Consider the following 18,743-nt stretch of genomic DNA (forward strand, 5'->3'; position numbering starts at 1 on the left):
AATGGTGCAATTTCATGCTCACTTGTGCTTCACAGGGTGTCCTTGGTGTGGATTTTTTTCCCTACCGTATCAGGTAAATATTCTCTTAATTTTGGAGATGATCAACTTCATTATCTAGCCAGTGACTATCCTCAAATAATGCAACACAAAGCCATTAATATCTACACCGCTGGCAACTGAAGTGTCCAACGTAGCCATTTTCCTCACTGAGAATCATGTGACTCATTAGCGTTCCAAGGTCTCATGTGTGAATTTGAAGCAAGTGTCTTAATTGATTCATTCGGGTCACTGGAAGTTCACCTGATAAATAATTGTGGGTTTGCTAACCCACTCGGCTCGGTAGTTGTGGATTTTGAGCAGATAGGGTTACATTAATCCAAGGTTGGGTTTGTTATTTTGACTCAGTCGGCTGGGTTCAAGATTGGATCTGGGTGGACTGAGGATGTGCTGGGCGCCAGTATACTGAAGTTGAGGTAAATTTAGCGGAATGTTGCTCACTGACTGGATCGGTGGGTAACACTGCTGACTTTGAGCACAGTAATCTGGGTTCAACCCAACATGGACATGTTGTGCCAAACAAATCATGCTTTCTGTGGCAACCTTTGACATTTGCTTCTTTTTAGATTTTCATTTTTTTTAACCACAGCTCTACAGATAACATGGCAACCCATTTCTTGGTTGCTTGACCGAATATGCTGAGTCAAATCTATAACCCAATGCTTTGGGTATAAGTAACCCAGCATTGGCTCTGTCCCTTTTAGATCCTGCTCTGGTTTAACTGTTTCACCCAATTGTGGGGTACTTTTGACCTAGCAGTTTAATAGAGCCATATGCCACCTCATGTCAAAGAACTTTCTTGTTGGACATCACACCAAGGGCAGCAGTTGTTGTATGACAGTGGTCAGGTTGAGGGTCAGTGCTAGGACAACGGCACTTCTGCCAGAGACTCTTGGCTTATGTCAGCCTGATGGAGGCTTCGGAGCAGTGGGGTGGGATGTTCCACTACAACCCTCTGCCCCTACGCTCCAGCGCTGTAATTAATATGTTGTCGTATCAAAGTTGAAGTGTTTGCCTCGGAAATGTCCCGCACCCGGCCCCCGCCCCTTATTAAACAGCTGACCTCCAAGCAGCTGAAGGTTGCTTGGCAAACTTGGCTCGCCCCCGAGCGAAAACATCTGCTTTCCTCGCGGGCGCGACTGCCGTGGACCCCCACAGACCCCCGCGTCTCAGCTGGCCACCGCGGCCCCGGCGAGAGAGAGCCCTTCCGCTGTCCTCGAGCGATGACCCCAACATTTATAACCCCTCAAAGCCTCGAGCACAGACTCGTGGCCCTCTCCATCACTGGAGTGTCAACGCGGTCACTTGACCGCTGAGAGGGAGCGCTCCTGTCTTGTTAGCCCCTCTTCATGGCCAGTTGACAGAAATGGAGGGATGGGGAGGTAGTATGTGCTAGGAAGAGGAGGGAGTTCTCTGGGCATCTGCGCAGCTCCCACAAAGTGGCGACGGTTGGAACTCTGACAGAAGCATCTGTCATCCCCTTGCCTTCATACTCACCTGCTGTCCGAGGGCCCGACTGGTCCTGCCTTCCCCTTTTGATCGCCTCCCGCTTCCTCTCTCCTCCTCCCATCTCATGAGTAGCACTTGGACTCCTCCTTTGGAGGATGTCTCACATTGCAACCTTTCCCAGATTTTAATTTACCACTGTCAACTCACATGTATGACTTTATACATGTGTGGATAAAATTGTTAATCATTAAAGGGGAAGTCAACTCGGAAAATTATTTGCAATAAAATGTTCAATGTGCCTTCACAAGTATAAATATGGCATTCTGGTTGATAGATTATTTGTGGAATGTGAAGTAAGGAGCAAAATCCACCCATTTTTATCTCAAATGTGGTTATTTTGTCACTTCCGTCAACTGAAAATGACATCACAGTTGCTCAGGGCTCAGGTAACAACCAATCATGGCTCACCTGTTTTCTGAAGCTCAAACTGGTTAGCTGAGCCCTGAGCATCTGTGATGTCATTTTCAGGCAACAGAAGTGACAAAATGGCCGCCGTGGCTAAAATAGAACATATTATTGTGAGGAAAATATTTGGGTTGAGTTCCCATTTACAGAGAGAAAATAACAACTGTCACCGAAATAACATCAACCTTACAAGACTGACATTTGATTAAAAGCAAACTGACAGGTCAAAAAAATCCAAACGACACACAAAAGTTGGAGCTTTTTTTGGGGGGCGGGGGGGCTCAGCAGCTCTATAGAACACATTTTCTTCTTCGGTATGTTCTGGGGCTATGTGCTGTGTCACAAATCTGTACATGATATAATTATTTTTTTAAGATAATAGTAGCATTCTGGAGTGGAATGCGCTGTCCGGTGTCAGTGATCTTGGTTATGTTTTTGGGCTCGTGTACAACATCCAGCACAGCGTATCGTGAATCGATGCAGGGTGCAATGAAATGCATGAGTTGTCAAGTTCCAGAAAGTTTGGTAATATTGTGGGGCTGCTTTGCCATAGCTGCAATGTTTAAATATCAACCATGTTTCTATTTCAATGATTTCATTTGGATTACTTTGGTCTTTGTCAAAGCGAGGGCTTTGGATTGAAGCGAGTGGGTACATTTGTTACATGATAAGAATAACGCGCTACAGATGGTGCAGGGCATTTGCCTCGGCCTTTTGTGATGTACACCAGCAATTAGGCCTCCATACATCCTGCGTGTTGTTTAAAGACAATGAAGGATGCCGGTGATACTTGAAGGACGCTTGTCTTGGAGCCAGGCGCGCTCCCTGAGAGGGGGTTAAGGCAGACGAGGAGGCCAGGACGGGGGTCCGGCAGGTCCAGGAATAATACAGAGTCACCCCCCACCACCACCACCCCGTCCAGTCTGCCAGGTGAGAGACCTTCCGCGTTGGAGCCCAGCCAGCTTGGTGGGGGTCCTACTCAGACAAGAGGATGACAGTGTGTACGACGCGTATGACTGAGCGCGTATCCTTCACCCCGGCAGACGAGGCACTGGCACAACATCCCGACCCACTCTGTCTCCGGAGGGTCTCGCAAAAAGCCTTAATTTGTTAAAGCTTCTTTGCCACGACCTCGCTCTCACGCTGAGAAGCTACTTTTTCCTCTTTTTCGGGTTTGGCCGCGCTGCCCACTGGCCATCGCGCCAATGAGAGAGTTCATTTGATGAGGAAGCGTCAAAGGATGACAGATCACTACCTTTGATAGCAGAGAAATTTCTGTTTTCCTCATGGTGTGTCCAAATACGCGTTGTAATTAAAGTCCTCAACCAAAATTGTTCTCCAGGATTTTGATAGTCTCCACGTTCTCGTTTTTATTCTAACATAATTGCAAATTCTTTGGCAGTCTTGAGAGTGCACTGTACCTTGCTCAACTTCAGAAATATCAAAAGTTGACAAAGCACCTCAGTTGGACAACAGAAGTTTTAATTTTAGGAGGGTATGTTCACAAAATGTTTTTGAAAAGTCAATGACCTAAATATTAACACTGAAAAAAAATCCATAACTCCCTAAAATCGTTGATTCTGGAGCAGTGAAACACTCCTGTGCTGAAGGGCACCTTTCCTGGATTTGAATGAGCGATGGCGTCCTTGAGCCGGTTTGTGTTTAATGTGTGTGCGTGTGCATGCTTGTGTTTGTGTGTCATACACATGGATTGGCATCTTTCCCCATTTTACTACTGGCAAGTTTTCAGCGTGTTCGAGAGAAGCCACTGGAGAATGATAAAGTAGTCACAAGACAGGTCAGTGTGTTCATTAACATCATGGCAAGATTGCTTGATAAATACATTGCACACTCAGAGCTTGTCAAAGCTAGAAAGAACATGTATTATATTCAAAAGTCACACTAATCCTGCTGAATTTTTTTTTTTTAATATTTGTTCAAATGATCAATTATGAACTGCGGTGGCCCAATCCATCTTTTAATACCACACACTATCACCTTGCAATGATAGAAAGCATTAATGCAATACAAAGTTACGGTAAAACTGCTCACAACTGTGCCACTTACGTCATTACATCATCTCAAAGAGTTCAGAATCAATATTCATCCAATTACATGAAAGAAAACCAAACATTTTTAATAAGAAAATAAATACATCATACACACCAGAGCTGATAATTATTCAATTTAGTTCATGCTGGCTGAAGCTATACTTTTGCTCTTTCCAAAAAATCAGAGGAAGGAAAAAATGCAGATATCATCGAGGGCCACCAATGACAAATTTAAAATTATCACATCAATAAAACAGTCAAAGATTCATCGGCAAGCGGTACTGATTCTGAAGATTAGGAGTCATGTCATGTCATTATCCACACCGCTTATCCTGTACAGGGTCGCGGGAAGGTGCTGGAGCCTATACCTGCTGATTACGTGCAAAAGGCACACTACACCCTGAACTCGCTAGCCAGTCACAGGACAGACATAGACACCGTCACTGAGTGGGAACCAAACCCACGCTGCCCGCACACAACTCGGGCGAACGTACCACCACACCATCAGTGACTCATGAAGATCAGGAGTTTAAGTTGTAAATGTTTGTTAGTTCTTCTGATAGTGTTTATGCCAGGAAAGAAATCCAATGATGAACTGCACAGCCAGTGTCTTAATTGTCATACACGGGTAAAAGCTCATCAACGTATGCTAACTTAAAAAACAATGGTTATTCAACAGAATTTATTGAGGGAGAAGATGTGTGTGACTCTTTTGTCACTATTACAGATTGGATTGACAGACATACAGACAGATCAGTAGCTAGAGCTACAGACAAACAATGACATACATATTACAACTTTATAGGCAACATCAGAGGCCTGCACTTCAATTTTTCAGTATTGCATGTGGAATTCATCGTTTTAATACATGAGGTCATTAAATTACTTTGTTGTATGAATGCAAATATTGGAATGGATTTAATTTAAGGAGTGGCAGAAACAAATTATTATTATTATTATTATTATTATTGTTATTATTATTATTATTATACGTATCAAAATTGGAAAAGAAAGTCCGAGGACTCCCGGTTCAAGATGGCGGCTAATTATGACATCATTGCATGGATAATACATGTTTCTAGGCAACGAGCGCTTTCATAGTGGCTATTATCTACTTGTAACGGGGTATTCTATATTTTGTAACTGATATTTAGGCATATGAAATAGATCACCCGAGTGAAATAATTAAATATAATAGTGGTTTTGTTTTTGAAAAATATGAGGTCTATACACAATAGTTTAAAGCAGGAATTATTAATCTCATCCAGGTATTTTCGAAGTAGCGCACCCCTGTATTGTACGTAGTAGTGGTATTGTCTGGTGACGTCGCGCGCGGGAGGGCAAAACGTGGTTTGGATTGTGTGCGGAAAAGGAGCTTTTTGTGGGGAGGAAAACGTTACGCTACAGCGAATGTCAAGTAAACAAACAATTCATAACTAACGTCATTATATTCTTCACGCGGTTCAGTCGATCGGCAGACGCTGTTTTTGTCGCGTCTACAGCATTAGTATCGTACAACCTACTGCGAGCTCGCTGCTAGCGCTTTTGTTGACGTACGATGCTAACACACGTAATGATGAGTAGTTTAGTCTTAATGTATGCTTCCATGTGAAAGCGAATCATTTTTGCGCTTGTGAGAGAAGTGTGAGAATGAATGGGGAAGATGGTGGCTGTCAGGGGGAGGGGCACCCACATGTTGTGTATTTCGAGTGGAGTGGCTGGAAGCTTCATGTTTCTCTCATGTTTTTCAGCAGAAATGGCCCGAGACTGGAAGCCTGGTGATCTGATTTTTGCCAAAATGAAGGGTTATCCCCACTGGCCAGCGAGAGTAAGTATGCAAGTCTGACACAACAGATGGTGTCTCTTTTAGATTAATCAATTTGTTATTATATATATTTAGAAAATTCAGTTTTCAGGCAATCCCTTATGATTACTCCAGTGTAATTATACTTATAAGTGTTTGAGACATCTGGCTGTTACTGTATTTCTTTATATTTGAATAATAAAATAGAGATGTGCCACAGACCGTGTTTTTTGTCACATCTACATCATATAACAGGTGTGGTACTCGTTTGGTCCATGAGATACTCAGGGACTTTGAATGCTCAGACGCATGGAAAATTAGAGGGAACATTGGTCGCGGGCGTCCGTTGTTGTTGCTGTTTTAATTAGATTGTAGAGCATTTTTGGTTTTTTTTGGGAAATGCCTTGTTTAAGTTTTGTTTGTATTAGTTTTAATATTAATGCAAGATAAAAAAAATAAAAAATCACAAAGTAATGTGTAATAAAGTAAAGTGAACAGAAGTTGTCAAACCTTCCTTCTTCTGTACAGACATATAGCACTACAGAAAACAAATACATTTAAAATGATAAAAAGATCATGTATGATATTGATTGACAAATATGGAAATTAAGGACATCGTCCCCGTAATTATAGTTACTTTAAGATTCATTAGTTTTAGGATTATTATTATTTTTTTTAATATATGAAGTATTTGTTGAGTGAAGGGGATAAAATTAAGTATGATGCAATCAAGTAAACCAACTGTTCTGCAACCTTCCGTCTTCAAAAGTATACAATTCATCAATACAGAAAGAAATACATTTAAAATGAACCCTAAAAGCTCATGTTTGATATTAACTGACAGAAGATAAAAATGTAGTACATTTTTGCTGTAAATATAGTTTCTTTTAGTTTTGTAAACTTAACATTTTCAGATATTATAAAAGCATTTTTATTTTTTTTTGTTAATGAAAATCTTTTCTTCAATTATAATTTTTGTTATTTCAATAGTTTTCCTTAACAATAATAACCTTTTTAAATTTGCTAGGTCACTGAAATAGGTTGCTTGCAAGTGGGGCACACCGTTGCACACAGGGTTGTGCAGTACCTATAAAGCACCTCTAGGTGGCAGTCTTGCGCTGCACGCAAACCTTCCTATGCTCTCTTTAATGTGTCTTACAAGTCTTCACTCCAGTAACCGGTTCTCCCTTATTTTAGTTTAATCACGCAGGGGTTAGCTTATGACACAGAGGAATGTTCAAATATTACTTAAAACAAGGTTCTATAATGCTGACAGTACTGAATTCACTTAATTTTTTCATCCTGCTGGCAGATAGATGAAGTCCCAGATGGCGCCGTGAAGCCATCCAACATCAAGTTACCCATCTTCTTCTTTGGTACCCATGAAACGTGAGTGACAAAAGCATTTCACCCACTGATGCAACAATTTATACACTGAACTGTGGCACAAAAAAAGTGGCTCTGGATCATTGCCCATTGTAGCTAATAAAAGCTTGTGTTGAGAAAATCGGTGTGAGTTTGTTATGTAAATTAGTGCCAATGTTAACTAACAATGGGACAGAAGTCCAGAACGACTCGCTCACATACATTTTCAGAACAATACACATAATCGCCCCCACAGTGCCTTTCTCGGCCCCAAAGACATCTTTCCGTACCAACCCAACAAGGAGAAGTATGCCAAACCCAACAAGAGGAAGGGCTTCAACGAAGGACTATGGGAGATCGAGAACAACCCCAAAGTGGAGCTTACGGCACCCAAGGTTTGCGTCCTACATTGTGGGCTAAATATAATTATCAAAATGACATTCCTGTGCGTCTCACATTTATTTTCTTACCTTTCGATAGCCGGTTCGTCCTGAATCGTTGTCTGAGAAGGATTCAGACGCTGGTCTAGATGGCGAGGAAGATGCGGGCGACAAGGAAACAAAGTCGTTGAAAGTAAGTGTTTTTACCTATAAAGTCATCTGCTTGATGTCACAGACAGTGTGTGTTTCATCACAGCTTCTTGTTTTCTTGCTGCCTTTTTGTTTTTTGAAATCTGATTTGTTTAGATTTCAAAACAATTTTGCCCCATTGGAACTAAATATTCCGTCAGTGGGACAAATTATTGCCATCGTAGAACATTTAGTATCTCTTAGGGCAATATTGTGATTATTATATTATTAGGGGGCTTTTTCAAGTTTCCAGCAGGTCTCGGCAAACTCTAAGACATGCTGCAGACCAACGAGAATTAACTTGTCACATTCAAAGTGCCTTCAATTAACCATGAATGAAGTTAAGCGATTCTAGAACGGTTTTCCTGCAATTTTTGCAGTCACAAAAACAACATTTGTACAGTTAAGCATTTAGGTACCAGTTTACTTTTGTTCCTTTCCATTAAGTTGAATTTCCAATTTTTATGGTTATCGGCATACGTTTCCTCTTTGGCGTCAATGGTATTTTTACTCAAAATCACGCTCGCAAAAATATATTTTCTAAAGAAAGACACAAAAAAAACTGCAACACCGTTCCCAATAGTATGACCAGTAATTTTGAGGTTCCACAACTTGGAACACACCCCCTCTAACTTTTCAGGTACCAGGGAGTGAGGCGGAGGAGGAGGTGGTGGAGGAGGAGGAGGAGGATGAGGAGGAGGAGGCGGAAGGGCCTATGATCACTGAGCAGGGCCCTCAGAAACAGGATGTACGTACTTTGCATGCCGGGAGATGTAGATTAGCGGCGGGTGCATGCTTGGTTATACAAGCCTTTTATTTCACTACTCAACGTGATTATATTAGTTAGTGCCACTGATCCATCAAGCAAGCGGTCATCTTGTTATATCAAAACTAAGATAAAAATCTGAATGATGTTTTTTCTCTTGAGGCAACATTGTTGTGGTAATTGGTTTAATTTCCTGCATGGCTTCTTCTGTGGGCTTCGGAGTCACTGGATCTCAGTTTGCATCATGTGCAAGACCTTTTTTTTAGTCCCGCACTGCATGTTGCATTTTTAATATTACTTTGCTTTCCATTTGCATCTTCACATTTTCAATGTGTTTTTCTCATGTTTAATTTAAAATGCAAATGCAATGCAATCTGGTTCCGATCATTAGAAAACTCTTTTTGACATGACATGACCTGACATGACATTATGTATATGTCCATCCATCAATTATCCGTTCCGCTGCTCCTCACATGGGATGCGGGGGTGCTGGACCCAAACTCAGCTGTCTTCGGATATAAAATGCCATGGAAAATGTTATTCCCTTAGCTCAATTCACAAAGTGAAATTTCTAAATTATCTAACTATCAACATAGATGTAAAAATGGTAATATAATAAGATTATTAAATCAGAAAAGTTTACTATTATTTCTGTTGAAATGAGGTTGGAATTGAATTTGGGTTGTAAAGTATTTCCCCTTTTTGTTTAATAAGTCTATATACCGTATTTTCCGGACCATAGGGCGCACTTTAAAGTCTCAAATCTGCCCCAAAACAAATGAGGCGCCTTGTAAAGCGACGTGCCCATTATGTGGACTGAGCATCACTCTCGACCATCAACCCTTTTACTCATTGGGCTGTACGGAGTGCATGTTGGCACACCCTGCTGGTCAAAGTCTGAGTCATCTATGTTTTGCATTGACTGTGACTAATAGATTATGTGACTATGGTGTTTGGGTGATGGTGTAGGAGAAAGCTGGAATAAAGGGCAGCTGTCCACAATGTTGTAGTCTGTCTTATCATTTATGTTATTGCAAGCAAGAAACGTCTCAGGTATAGTCAACAGACTGCAAAAAGCCCAAAGCACAACAGCACATCTCTCTAAACAGCCATGTGATTGGCTGAGTCTGAGTGGCTCCCAAGAAGCCATTGCTATAATCTTTTTGTGTTATTTTTATTTCTTTTGGGTCTATAGATGGCATGAGAGATACATGTTTTGTGTAATCCTATTTCTTTGTATCATTGTTTGCTTGTATGCTGAGTTTTTTTGGTTTTGATTTGAAACCGTGACTCTAAGGAGTGTGGTGACCAGCGAAGTCCCTCCCCTGACATTGTCTAGTAGATGTATTGCCATGACGCCTCTTATTGGTTAGAGTCAGTGTTATTGGCAGTGACTCCCAACAGTTGCAGGACATCTGTCATTGACGGTGATACCTCTGGCAGTGATCCTTTAGGGATTGAAGCCTGGTGAGCTGGCATCAGCTAGTGAGTTGAGTTAGCGCGAGCGGAGCTAGTTAGTGCGAGCTGAGCTAGTTATTGCGAGCTGAGTTAGTTAGCGCGAGCTGAGCTAGTTAGCCCGAGCTGAGCTAGTTAGCCCGAGCTGAGCTAGCTAGCGCCTGCGCGCCTAGTATATGCATTAAATAGGGAAATAGCACCCTCAACTGGTGTTGCGCCCTTTGATGCAGCGCGTCTTATGGCCGTAGAAATACGGTAATATGAGTTTGACTATGATTGAAATGCATTTTTTCACGGTTTAATATGAAGACATACCATAATATGAGTTCGAGATAATGAGTTACTATGAAGCTTCTGTGGCAGCACGGTGGACGACTGGTCAGCACGATGGCCTCAAAGTGCAGAGGTTGTTGGTTTGATTCTGGCTTTCCGGCCTTCCGATGTGGAGTTTACATCTTCTCCCCGTCCCTGAGTACTCCAGTTTCCTCCCACATTCCAAAAACATGAGAGTGGATGGTTGTTTGTCTTTTTGTGCCCTGCGATTAGCTGGCAACCAGTCCAGGGTGTGTACCCCGCCCACTGCCCGAAGACAGCTGGGATAGGCTCCAGCGCACCCCCATGACCCTTGTGAGGACAAGCGGCTCAGATAATGGATGTTAAGCATCCTTTGGTCTCTTGAACAGCGCTATGTAAATGCAAGTAGTACCGGAGTTAGTAGTTACTAGTAGCAGTTTTATTTACAGTGTATTATAAATAGATTTTTAATAATGAAATTAACTTTACCCTTAGAATTGAATCGACTCATCAATGAAAATCCAGGCTAACAGTAAAATCCGCTCAGTGCAAGCCAAAAAGTGCATGCTTCTAAGGCATGCTAGTCCTGATGACGCCACAAGATGTCGCTGTATAGCAAACAGGAAGAAAATGAAGTAAAATGGCTTAATGAAGTTGATTTGTTGTGCTGTACTTCACTACATTAATAAATTGATTTTTTTTCGGTGAAAACTGACTCAAACTGTTCTTTGCAGGACTCAGTCCAGGCAGAGGCTCCTAAACCCAAGAGAGGACGAAAAAGAAAGGTCCATTTTTATTTAACGTCTTCTCTCTGAGTTTCAGGAACACATGAAATCATATTTGAAAGCGACTGAATATTGATATTGTTGTTTTAATTCAGAATGAGGGTGAGCAGGAGTCTGAAGCCGTGGAAGCTCCCCCAGCGAGTCCAGTCAGTCCTGCAGGCAAGTTGAAATGCCCGTGGCCATCCTATAATATTCCGTGTGATGTAGCAATAACTAATAATGTATGTGTTTGTCAGGTGGGGAGGCCCCCAAACGACGAGGCAGGAAGCCCAAAAGTGAAAAATTACTTTTGCTTCAGCATCAAGACAGGCCAGGCTCGGGAAGTGAAATGTAAATGCCCATGCAGACATGCACGCTACACACACACACACATGCGCACACAGACAGCTGTCGCAAAACATTAAAGAAAGTAAATAAATCAATCATCAAAATAAATCGTCGCCCTGATCCTCCTCGCCCCTCAGAGACACCGCTGAGTCCGATAAAAAGAGGAAGAGGGCGGCCGAGGACAAGTCGAGGAGCTGCGAGGAGGACAAGCGAAGGAAGGAGGACATTAAGTCCAAGGACGGCGAGGGGAAAGAGCCCGAGGCCAAGAAGAAAAAGCAGTCCAAAGACGGCAACTCCTCGGGTGCCTCGGATGACGAAGAGGTTAGGCAACATAAACAGTATGTGTTAAAAGTCTACACAACCCTGCTCCAATGCCAGCTTTTTGTGATAGAAACAAATGAAACAAACTTTTTTTCCCACCATTAAAGTGTGAACATGAACCCGCACAGCTCAATTGAAAGAATTGTTTTGAATCTATTCAAGATTGTAACGGCGATAACGTGGTTGCATATTTAATTTTAGGATTATATTTACGGAAATTCGGAACAGTTTCAAATTACAATTAGTGTTAGTATGATACCTTCACACTTACCAGAAAACAAAAGAAAAATTCACAAAAAGTGTGACTAATCAATTTTGAACACGGCCACCTCCTTAGTTCTGAGAGGGTGTGCACACTTGTGCAACCTTATTATCTTACTTGTTTATTTTCGATTCTACTCTTCAAAGAGAAAATAGAAGTGTCATATAAGTCACAAGGTTATTTATTTTGGACTAATTTTTTTTTACATCACAAACCTAACATTTGAACAGGGTGTGTAGACTTTTTAGACCCACTCTAGATAAACAACCATTCACATTGATGCCAAAGGACAATTTCAGGTTTTTACCATGTTTCTGGAGACATACGAAACAGACTTTTATTTATTATTATTTTTTTACTTTGTTTTAGAAAAACAAAGGCAAGAAAAAACATCAGAACACTGACACAGACAAGGATGGACGGCGGCGGAAAGAGGAGTAAGTGCTCACGTGTTGCACCTGAAGTATTCCATTGCATAAGCGCTCAGAGACAAGTATCCACTTTCATGCTGTATTGCATCAAAAATGTTTCATCACGTTACCCAAATTTCATCCCTTAGATGGGTGTCCTTGATGTGTGGCGGTCCCGACATATTAGTTTATTAGTTCCACATACAGTTTGCCTAGCAGCGTAAGCACACTCAGTTACTGCCATGCTTACAGTACACTACAGTGATTGTCTTGTAGGTTGTTTTTTTTTCCCCAAACAAACATTTACTGATTATTACAGTATTTAATCTAGTTGGTGAAAGATTACGGCACATTCTGGTTTTTGTACAAATTTCACTTATGTGGTCTTTATAATAAAAAAAAAGAGACCTAGTGCTCTCCGGGCAATTAACCTAAAACAAAAAGAAGTACACTTGTAGTTAACCAAACACCATTTAGTTTCATCTGATGCTTATTCTCTCATTTCTAGTAGAGCTGCTTGATTCTGAAAAAAAGTATTCATCACGATTATTATAATAATAATTACCAGACACAATTATTCAAATGATTATTTTTTTGGGGTGGCACAAAACCAAAAGATATGTATAAATGGAAACAATATTAAGACAAATCAAATTCATTTCATCTTAATATTTTAAAACAAAGTGGAAATGTATGAATCCGAATATTGTTTCATTGTATGTCGAAACAGTGCATTGGTGTTTACTTGCTATATATACCCTTATAAACTAGTTTAGGACTGTTGTTCAGAAAAGTGAGTAGAATGCCCAAATTTTGAACTCAAGTATACTCATTGTAAAATTGTAACATGAGTACCATTTTAACAATGTTATGTATGAAACCATATATACCTTTTTAAAATAATATATATTTTTTTACTATTATGCCAATTTTGTCATCGTTGAATGTGATAATCATGATTGAATTGTGGTGAATTGCACAACCCTAATTTCTAGTGTCAAACAATACATGAAACTTGTTACTTCTCCAAACAGATCAAGCAAAGATGACCCCAAGAAAGCTGAAGAGCGGCCCGGGGCCAAGAAAAAGGGTGAGTCGTCTATTCCTGAATCGCCAAAATCAATGGATTGAATATAAACCAAAACACAAAACGTGTTGCATGCCCTCAAGTGGCACAGCGAAGCAAAAGTGATCAAACCCTTGAACCCTTTTTTTCCCCTATTACACGCCTCCGTTCTTTTGGGAAATCATTGAACGCCACCATTGAATAGGCCTCTTCCTTCACAGAAATTTCCACTGATGTGAAGCTCCAACGTCTGCACAGTGAAATCAAGATTTCGTTGAAGATAGACAACCCCGTGAGTTTTTCTTTCCTTATTTTTGTGGAAATGAGTCTCAAGTGTATCACCCGGGAGGTGTCACACTGGCCAACATGATTTCATGAGGAGTGATGATTTCATCTCCCCTTAAATGATACAAATTTTCCACCGTTTGCTAGATGAATATACAATCAACCCTGATTCTGAGTCTTAAAAAAATAGATAAACCAATAGAAAAACTGCGGCGGCACGGTGGCCGACTGGTTAGCACGTCCTCCTCACAGTACAGAGGTCGTTGGTTTAAATCCAGCCCCGGCCTTCCTGTGTGGAGTTTGCACATACTCGCCATGCCTGCGAGGCTTTTCCCCTGGTAGGTTGATTGAACGTTCAAAATTGTCCCTAGGTGTGATTGTGATGGTTGTTTGTCTGGTTGTGATTAGGTGAAAAACAGTTCAGGGTGTACTTCGCCTACTGTCCAAAGACAGCTGGGATCGGCGTGAGGATACATACATGTGGCGCATGCAGCAGACACGTCACCAAACACAACGACATTTATTCTTCTAATATAGGATAGAGTGAACCCCGCTTAAGTGACTATTTAACCACTGTAAAATGAATTACTACCCCCTACAGGACTGGGATAGGCCATTGCCAAGGTTTCCGTGGGCCCTTAAAAAGCATTAAATATGATGTGCAGAATCATTAATTAAATTAAAACAACATTGGTAGGCTGCCCGTTAGCAGTTAGCACCAAGCTAGGCTGCTACAGCCCTCAATTGGGTCTGCATTGGCACCAGCAGACCCCTTTGAGAGCCAACAGCTGAGTGCAAGCCTGTCTTGTCACTTGAAGTGACTCCAAGTTACATGCTGTTTCAACTTGAGGTGTATTTTGTTCAGCAAATCCTAGAGATGGCTCATGTAACATCATTGGTGTTAATTCTGATTTGTGCATCTGACTATTAAATGGATGCATACACACAGTTACAAGTTACCTGTTAAAAAAATGCAGTTCGTAATGTCATCAAAGTGCCGTAATATTAATGTAACTTAAATACATAATTGAATAACTTAATTACTTTTGTCTAGCTCCAATACCAGATATGTTGAAAGAAATTAATACAACAAAAAAAAATCTAAATAATGTTTATTTTTATATATTTCTCGTTTTATTTTTCCTCATTTTATGGATGTTTAATCTGGATGGTTTTGGAATGCTGTAGGAAGCCTGTGCAGCCACAATTAAGATCCAAAGCACTTGAAATCTGAAAGAGACATACTATACTGACGACCACTTGTGCGCCATGCAGCAGAGACCTACAGACAGGTTAATTGATAACTTCATCTGCTGAGGAAAATATTTGGTAGCTTCACAAAGTTTTTCAAACCTTTCCACATGACCAGTTTGTAAATTTGTAAAAGGTAGAAGGGGAGAGGTTTGCTTCACACACACCGTGCCATATGTTCACCACGGGATGTGGATGATAATCCATTAATTGATCGTTAAGAATTCTGTTGTATTGTGTGGAATTGATTGCTTATCAGTTACGTCTTGTATTAAATAAGTTCAATGTACTACCCTACTCAATATGCTGACAATTAAACTATTTTGCTGTCAGATGCACAACATGACATTAGTGAATGCCAACATGATCCACGCAGACCGCCGATACAGCATCCTCCAAGAGTTTGCAACATTCACTGAGAGATTCTCCCACCACATTGCGTTTGATCAAGTCTAACCGTGCATGTATTTGTACGTGTAAAGGATGTGAAGAAGTGCCTGGATGCCCTGGATGAGATCAGCACCCTACAGGTGACCACTCAGCACCTGCAGAAGCAAAGCGAACTCATCGCCACACTGAAGAAGGCAAGACACACTCCCTCCAATAATTTGCAGTCCCAACTCGCTGCGTCACATTTGCTGTGGTCCAGATCCGCAGGTTTAAAGCCAGCCAGGACGTGATGGACAAAGCCACCATGTTGTACAACAAGTTCAAGACCATGTTTCTGGTGGGCGAGGGCGAGTGCATGCTCAGCAAGGTTCTCAACAGGTCCTTAGCTGAGCAGAGGCAGCACGAGGAGGCCAAGAAAGGAACGCTGAGGAAAGCGGAGCAAGCGCAAGAAAACAACACGGGCACAGGTAGGTGTCACCCGTTTGAAAAAACATTGTGAAGCTGATTGACCTCCATTTTGTTTGGATAATGAATAAGAGTACAGGGTGTCTCCGGACTTTCAGTGGCGCTGTAACCTGAATTTTTATTCAAGTCGTAATGCACCGTCATCTAATGCAGTAAGGACGCCATGATTAAAATATATGTATGAAAAATACTAATAGGCAACCAATGTATGCAATAAACCCGTTTTGTCCCCGACCAGCCCTGCAATAAGTGAAATCGGTACTTCAGAAATACCATATGTAAATCGTCCCCCCGACATTTAAAAAAGTGTATAGCACAAAAATGTTGTACAGTGTAACTGTCCGAGCTCTCTCTGGTTACGATATACAAAATAAACCTAATAAACCAATGATCTCACAATGTACATCAATCATCATGCTCAAAGAGGTACATTAAAAATATAACCGACAGCCGTCGTTGGCATAAAAAGCAGGATGACAGAGGATTTAGACCTTCATTAATTTTTTGCTTACTGTCTGACGTTGCAAACCTGAACCAATTCCAAATGACAACAAGCATGTCGTCTCTGTTTATATTGGCAGACCAGTTTGTCAGAAATGAAAAATATGCGGTAATAAAAAAAAAATTATTTAAAAAATGTCCAATTTATTGTTCACCCATACGCGAGTAGATGAAACGTTTATTAGCACTGCCTCCAAATTTTTTATCGGCAGTCTGGATAACTTTTCATCCTCACTGATACCCTCCTATTGGCACCGTCAAAAAATAGAAAGGAAGAAGCAGCAGCACTTGTGGAGTGCGGAGGTTCCACTGTACCACAGACATTTTACCACATACAGTGACATGCATCATTTCACTGTGATGAGATCAAAGGCTTGAGTTTTTTTTCCCTTTAAAACACGCAAGAACACACTCGGCCTCCAGCTTGCTCATAAAAACAGGAACATCATGCATCTTGGGGAGGCGGGGTCATTAACCATCTCAAAGTAAAATACTGTCAGTAAGAAACAACCACCATGGAGGAGAGGACGTTAAATTTGCACACAGATTCATTCAGTCATCCATATGAATAGCTATCAATGTGATGAAAGTGGAAAGAATTTATACAAGGCTCATTATGTCCACGTGTGCTCGTTTGTATGATCGCGCGTGTTAATTGCAGCCCGTTGCTTCATGTGAGGATGCAACACAAAAATGTATCGTCCTGGCCGAGTCATTTGAGGTTCTGACTGACGTCGGTCTAACCGCCAGCCAAATTCAGACCTGACAAGTCACGCAACATCCTGACAACCGTGGGCCTGGTCTACATCCTACGTCCCTTTTCAGCAGGTCACAGGATCTTGTGAGAAAGGGGTGGGCGGGGACACCACATCCTGAGCTTGAGCGGGTCGCAGGACCGGATGAATAAGTTGCTCGCGTGAAAAGGTTCCTTTCTCAGGCGAGGGCGCAGCCAATGGCTGGAAAATTGGAATGATCTCCCCAAGGTCTGGGGCTAAGACATGTGTCATCACATGCTCCCGAGTGCTCGTCTTTGCTGCGGTTTTCCAACGTCTGAGCTTGTGTGTGTTTTAACCGTGTAGACAAGGCAGGCGAAGGAGATCAGAGCACCGAGGAAAACAAGCAGGAGCCACGTGAAGATGCCTCGACGGGGGAGAACCTCAGGTAGCCTCGTTGAAATTAAAAACATTCAAAAAGTATATGGTTTAAAGTGTGGTCAATACTGATATGATGCCCTGCTGAATTTTCAAGTTTAGTCTCTCAGAAAGACATGACTGGTCGCGAGTGTTTATGGTTGATTATTAATTATGATTATATCAAATGTGAATGAATGAATTAAGACCTCCCATGGTGGCTGACATTTGAACTGCATGTTTTGTTACAATCTTGCCCACATTTTTAGCCTGTAACGTAACACATTTTTATTTACGTGGTGCTGCAGTCTGAACACTAAGGACATTACTACATGTAAAAGGAATACATACTGAAGACATGAGACCAAGAACTAGAGTCTGGTGTATAATTCAACCCCATCACATTTTTTTTTCTTGATTTATTTTAGTGCTTTTTTTAAGCTGCCATTTGAAATGACTTTAGTTTTGAGCTTTTTCAAAACCGTACAAATGTACAGTGTCTGATACTGGTGTGTACCCTGAATCCCCAATGTAATTATTTAAAAAAAGGTCATTTGCATATTCAGCAGTTATTTTTTTTCTCTTGATGTATTTTCTTGCAACAGGTCTAACTTGGGTGATCTGCTCTTCCACAGTACTCCCGTTGCTCCGGAGCCCTCCACCTGAGTACCCCACCTGGTCCCTCCCTCAAGGTCTTCACACTGGGATATCCCGTCCAGTTGCTCGCGACTGATCACCGTAACTGGTTTCCATGTTAACAACCATTCTAGTCAAAGTTGCTGCTTCAAGTTCAAGTTATCGTCAGCTTTTACAGTTACCGTTGTTGAGAAGGGGGAAAAAAAAATGCTTCACTTCAAACATTGTTCGCGTCTTTTGAAAAGCTGTTTCTTCTTTTAAACGTGTGTAAATAAGAGTTATTTTTGTGCCTTTTGGTTTGATACTTTTCAGCGTCAAATAATAAAGTAGTGCTCCATACTATCCAGTGTAGCTTCGATTGATTTCACAAAATTTCTTTTACTGTAAAAAAAATATATATATGAAGGGAAATCTATATTACGTTTACCTGTTATACTCAGATCGTGTAAAATTGCAGAATCAGAGCACTCACTCGAGACACACGTGCTCTTTACCCGCTGTTTGTTTTATTACAATTCAATTGAGCGTGTATTCTTTCTATAAAACCATGAAAAGAGAATCGCACCATGTAAGGTTTGCAACGAACGTGACATAATGAAACCCACAAAGACAGGTAAACTTTGTTAGCTTACCAATAGC

General features: G+C 41.2%; 1 protein-coding gene across 5 annotated transcripts; it reads left to right on the plus strand.

Annotated features, from left to right (window-relative positions):
• The first annotated feature begins 5,312 nt into the window (after positions 1-5,312).
• On the plus strand, positions 5,313-18,446 carry psip1a (PC4 and SFRS1 interacting protein 1a). 5 transcript variants are annotated; one of them, XM_088302788.1, is made up of 17 exons: positions 5,313-5,439; positions 5,774-5,850; positions 7,139-7,215; positions 7,448-7,586; positions 7,672-7,764; positions 8,401-8,508; positions 11,010-11,060; positions 11,156-11,219; positions 11,297-11,390; positions 11,525-11,708; positions 12,340-12,407; positions 13,415-13,470; positions 13,668-13,738; positions 15,465-15,566; positions 15,632-15,839; positions 17,418-17,499; positions 18,104-18,446. In XM_088302788.1, exons 1-17 carry the CDS (start codon positions 5,433-5,435, stop codon positions 18,132-18,134), a joined length of 1,512 nt encoding a protein of 503 aa, XP_088158914.1. In that variant the 5' UTR covers positions 5,313-5,432; the 3' UTR covers positions 18,135-18,446. The 5 variants fall into 5 exon arrangements, with proteins under 5 accessions (XP_088158914.1, XP_088158918.1, XP_088158915.1 ...); XM_088302789.1 differs by having other exon boundaries at positions 5,332-5,439; positions 5,777-5,850; XM_088302790.1 differs by having other exon boundaries at positions 5,429-5,575; positions 5,777-5,850.
• Positions 18,447-18,743: the final 297 nt, after the last annotated feature.

This window comes from Idiotropiscis lumnitzeri, chromosome 8, assembly GCF_059441095.1.
Source record: "Idiotropiscis lumnitzeri isolate Australia: NSW breed Sydney's pygmy pipehorse chromosome 8, RoL_Ilum_1.0, whole genome shotgun sequence".
Lineage (NCBI taxonomy): Eukaryota > Metazoa > Chordata > Actinopteri > Syngnathiformes > Syngnathidae > Idiotropiscis > Idiotropiscis lumnitzeri.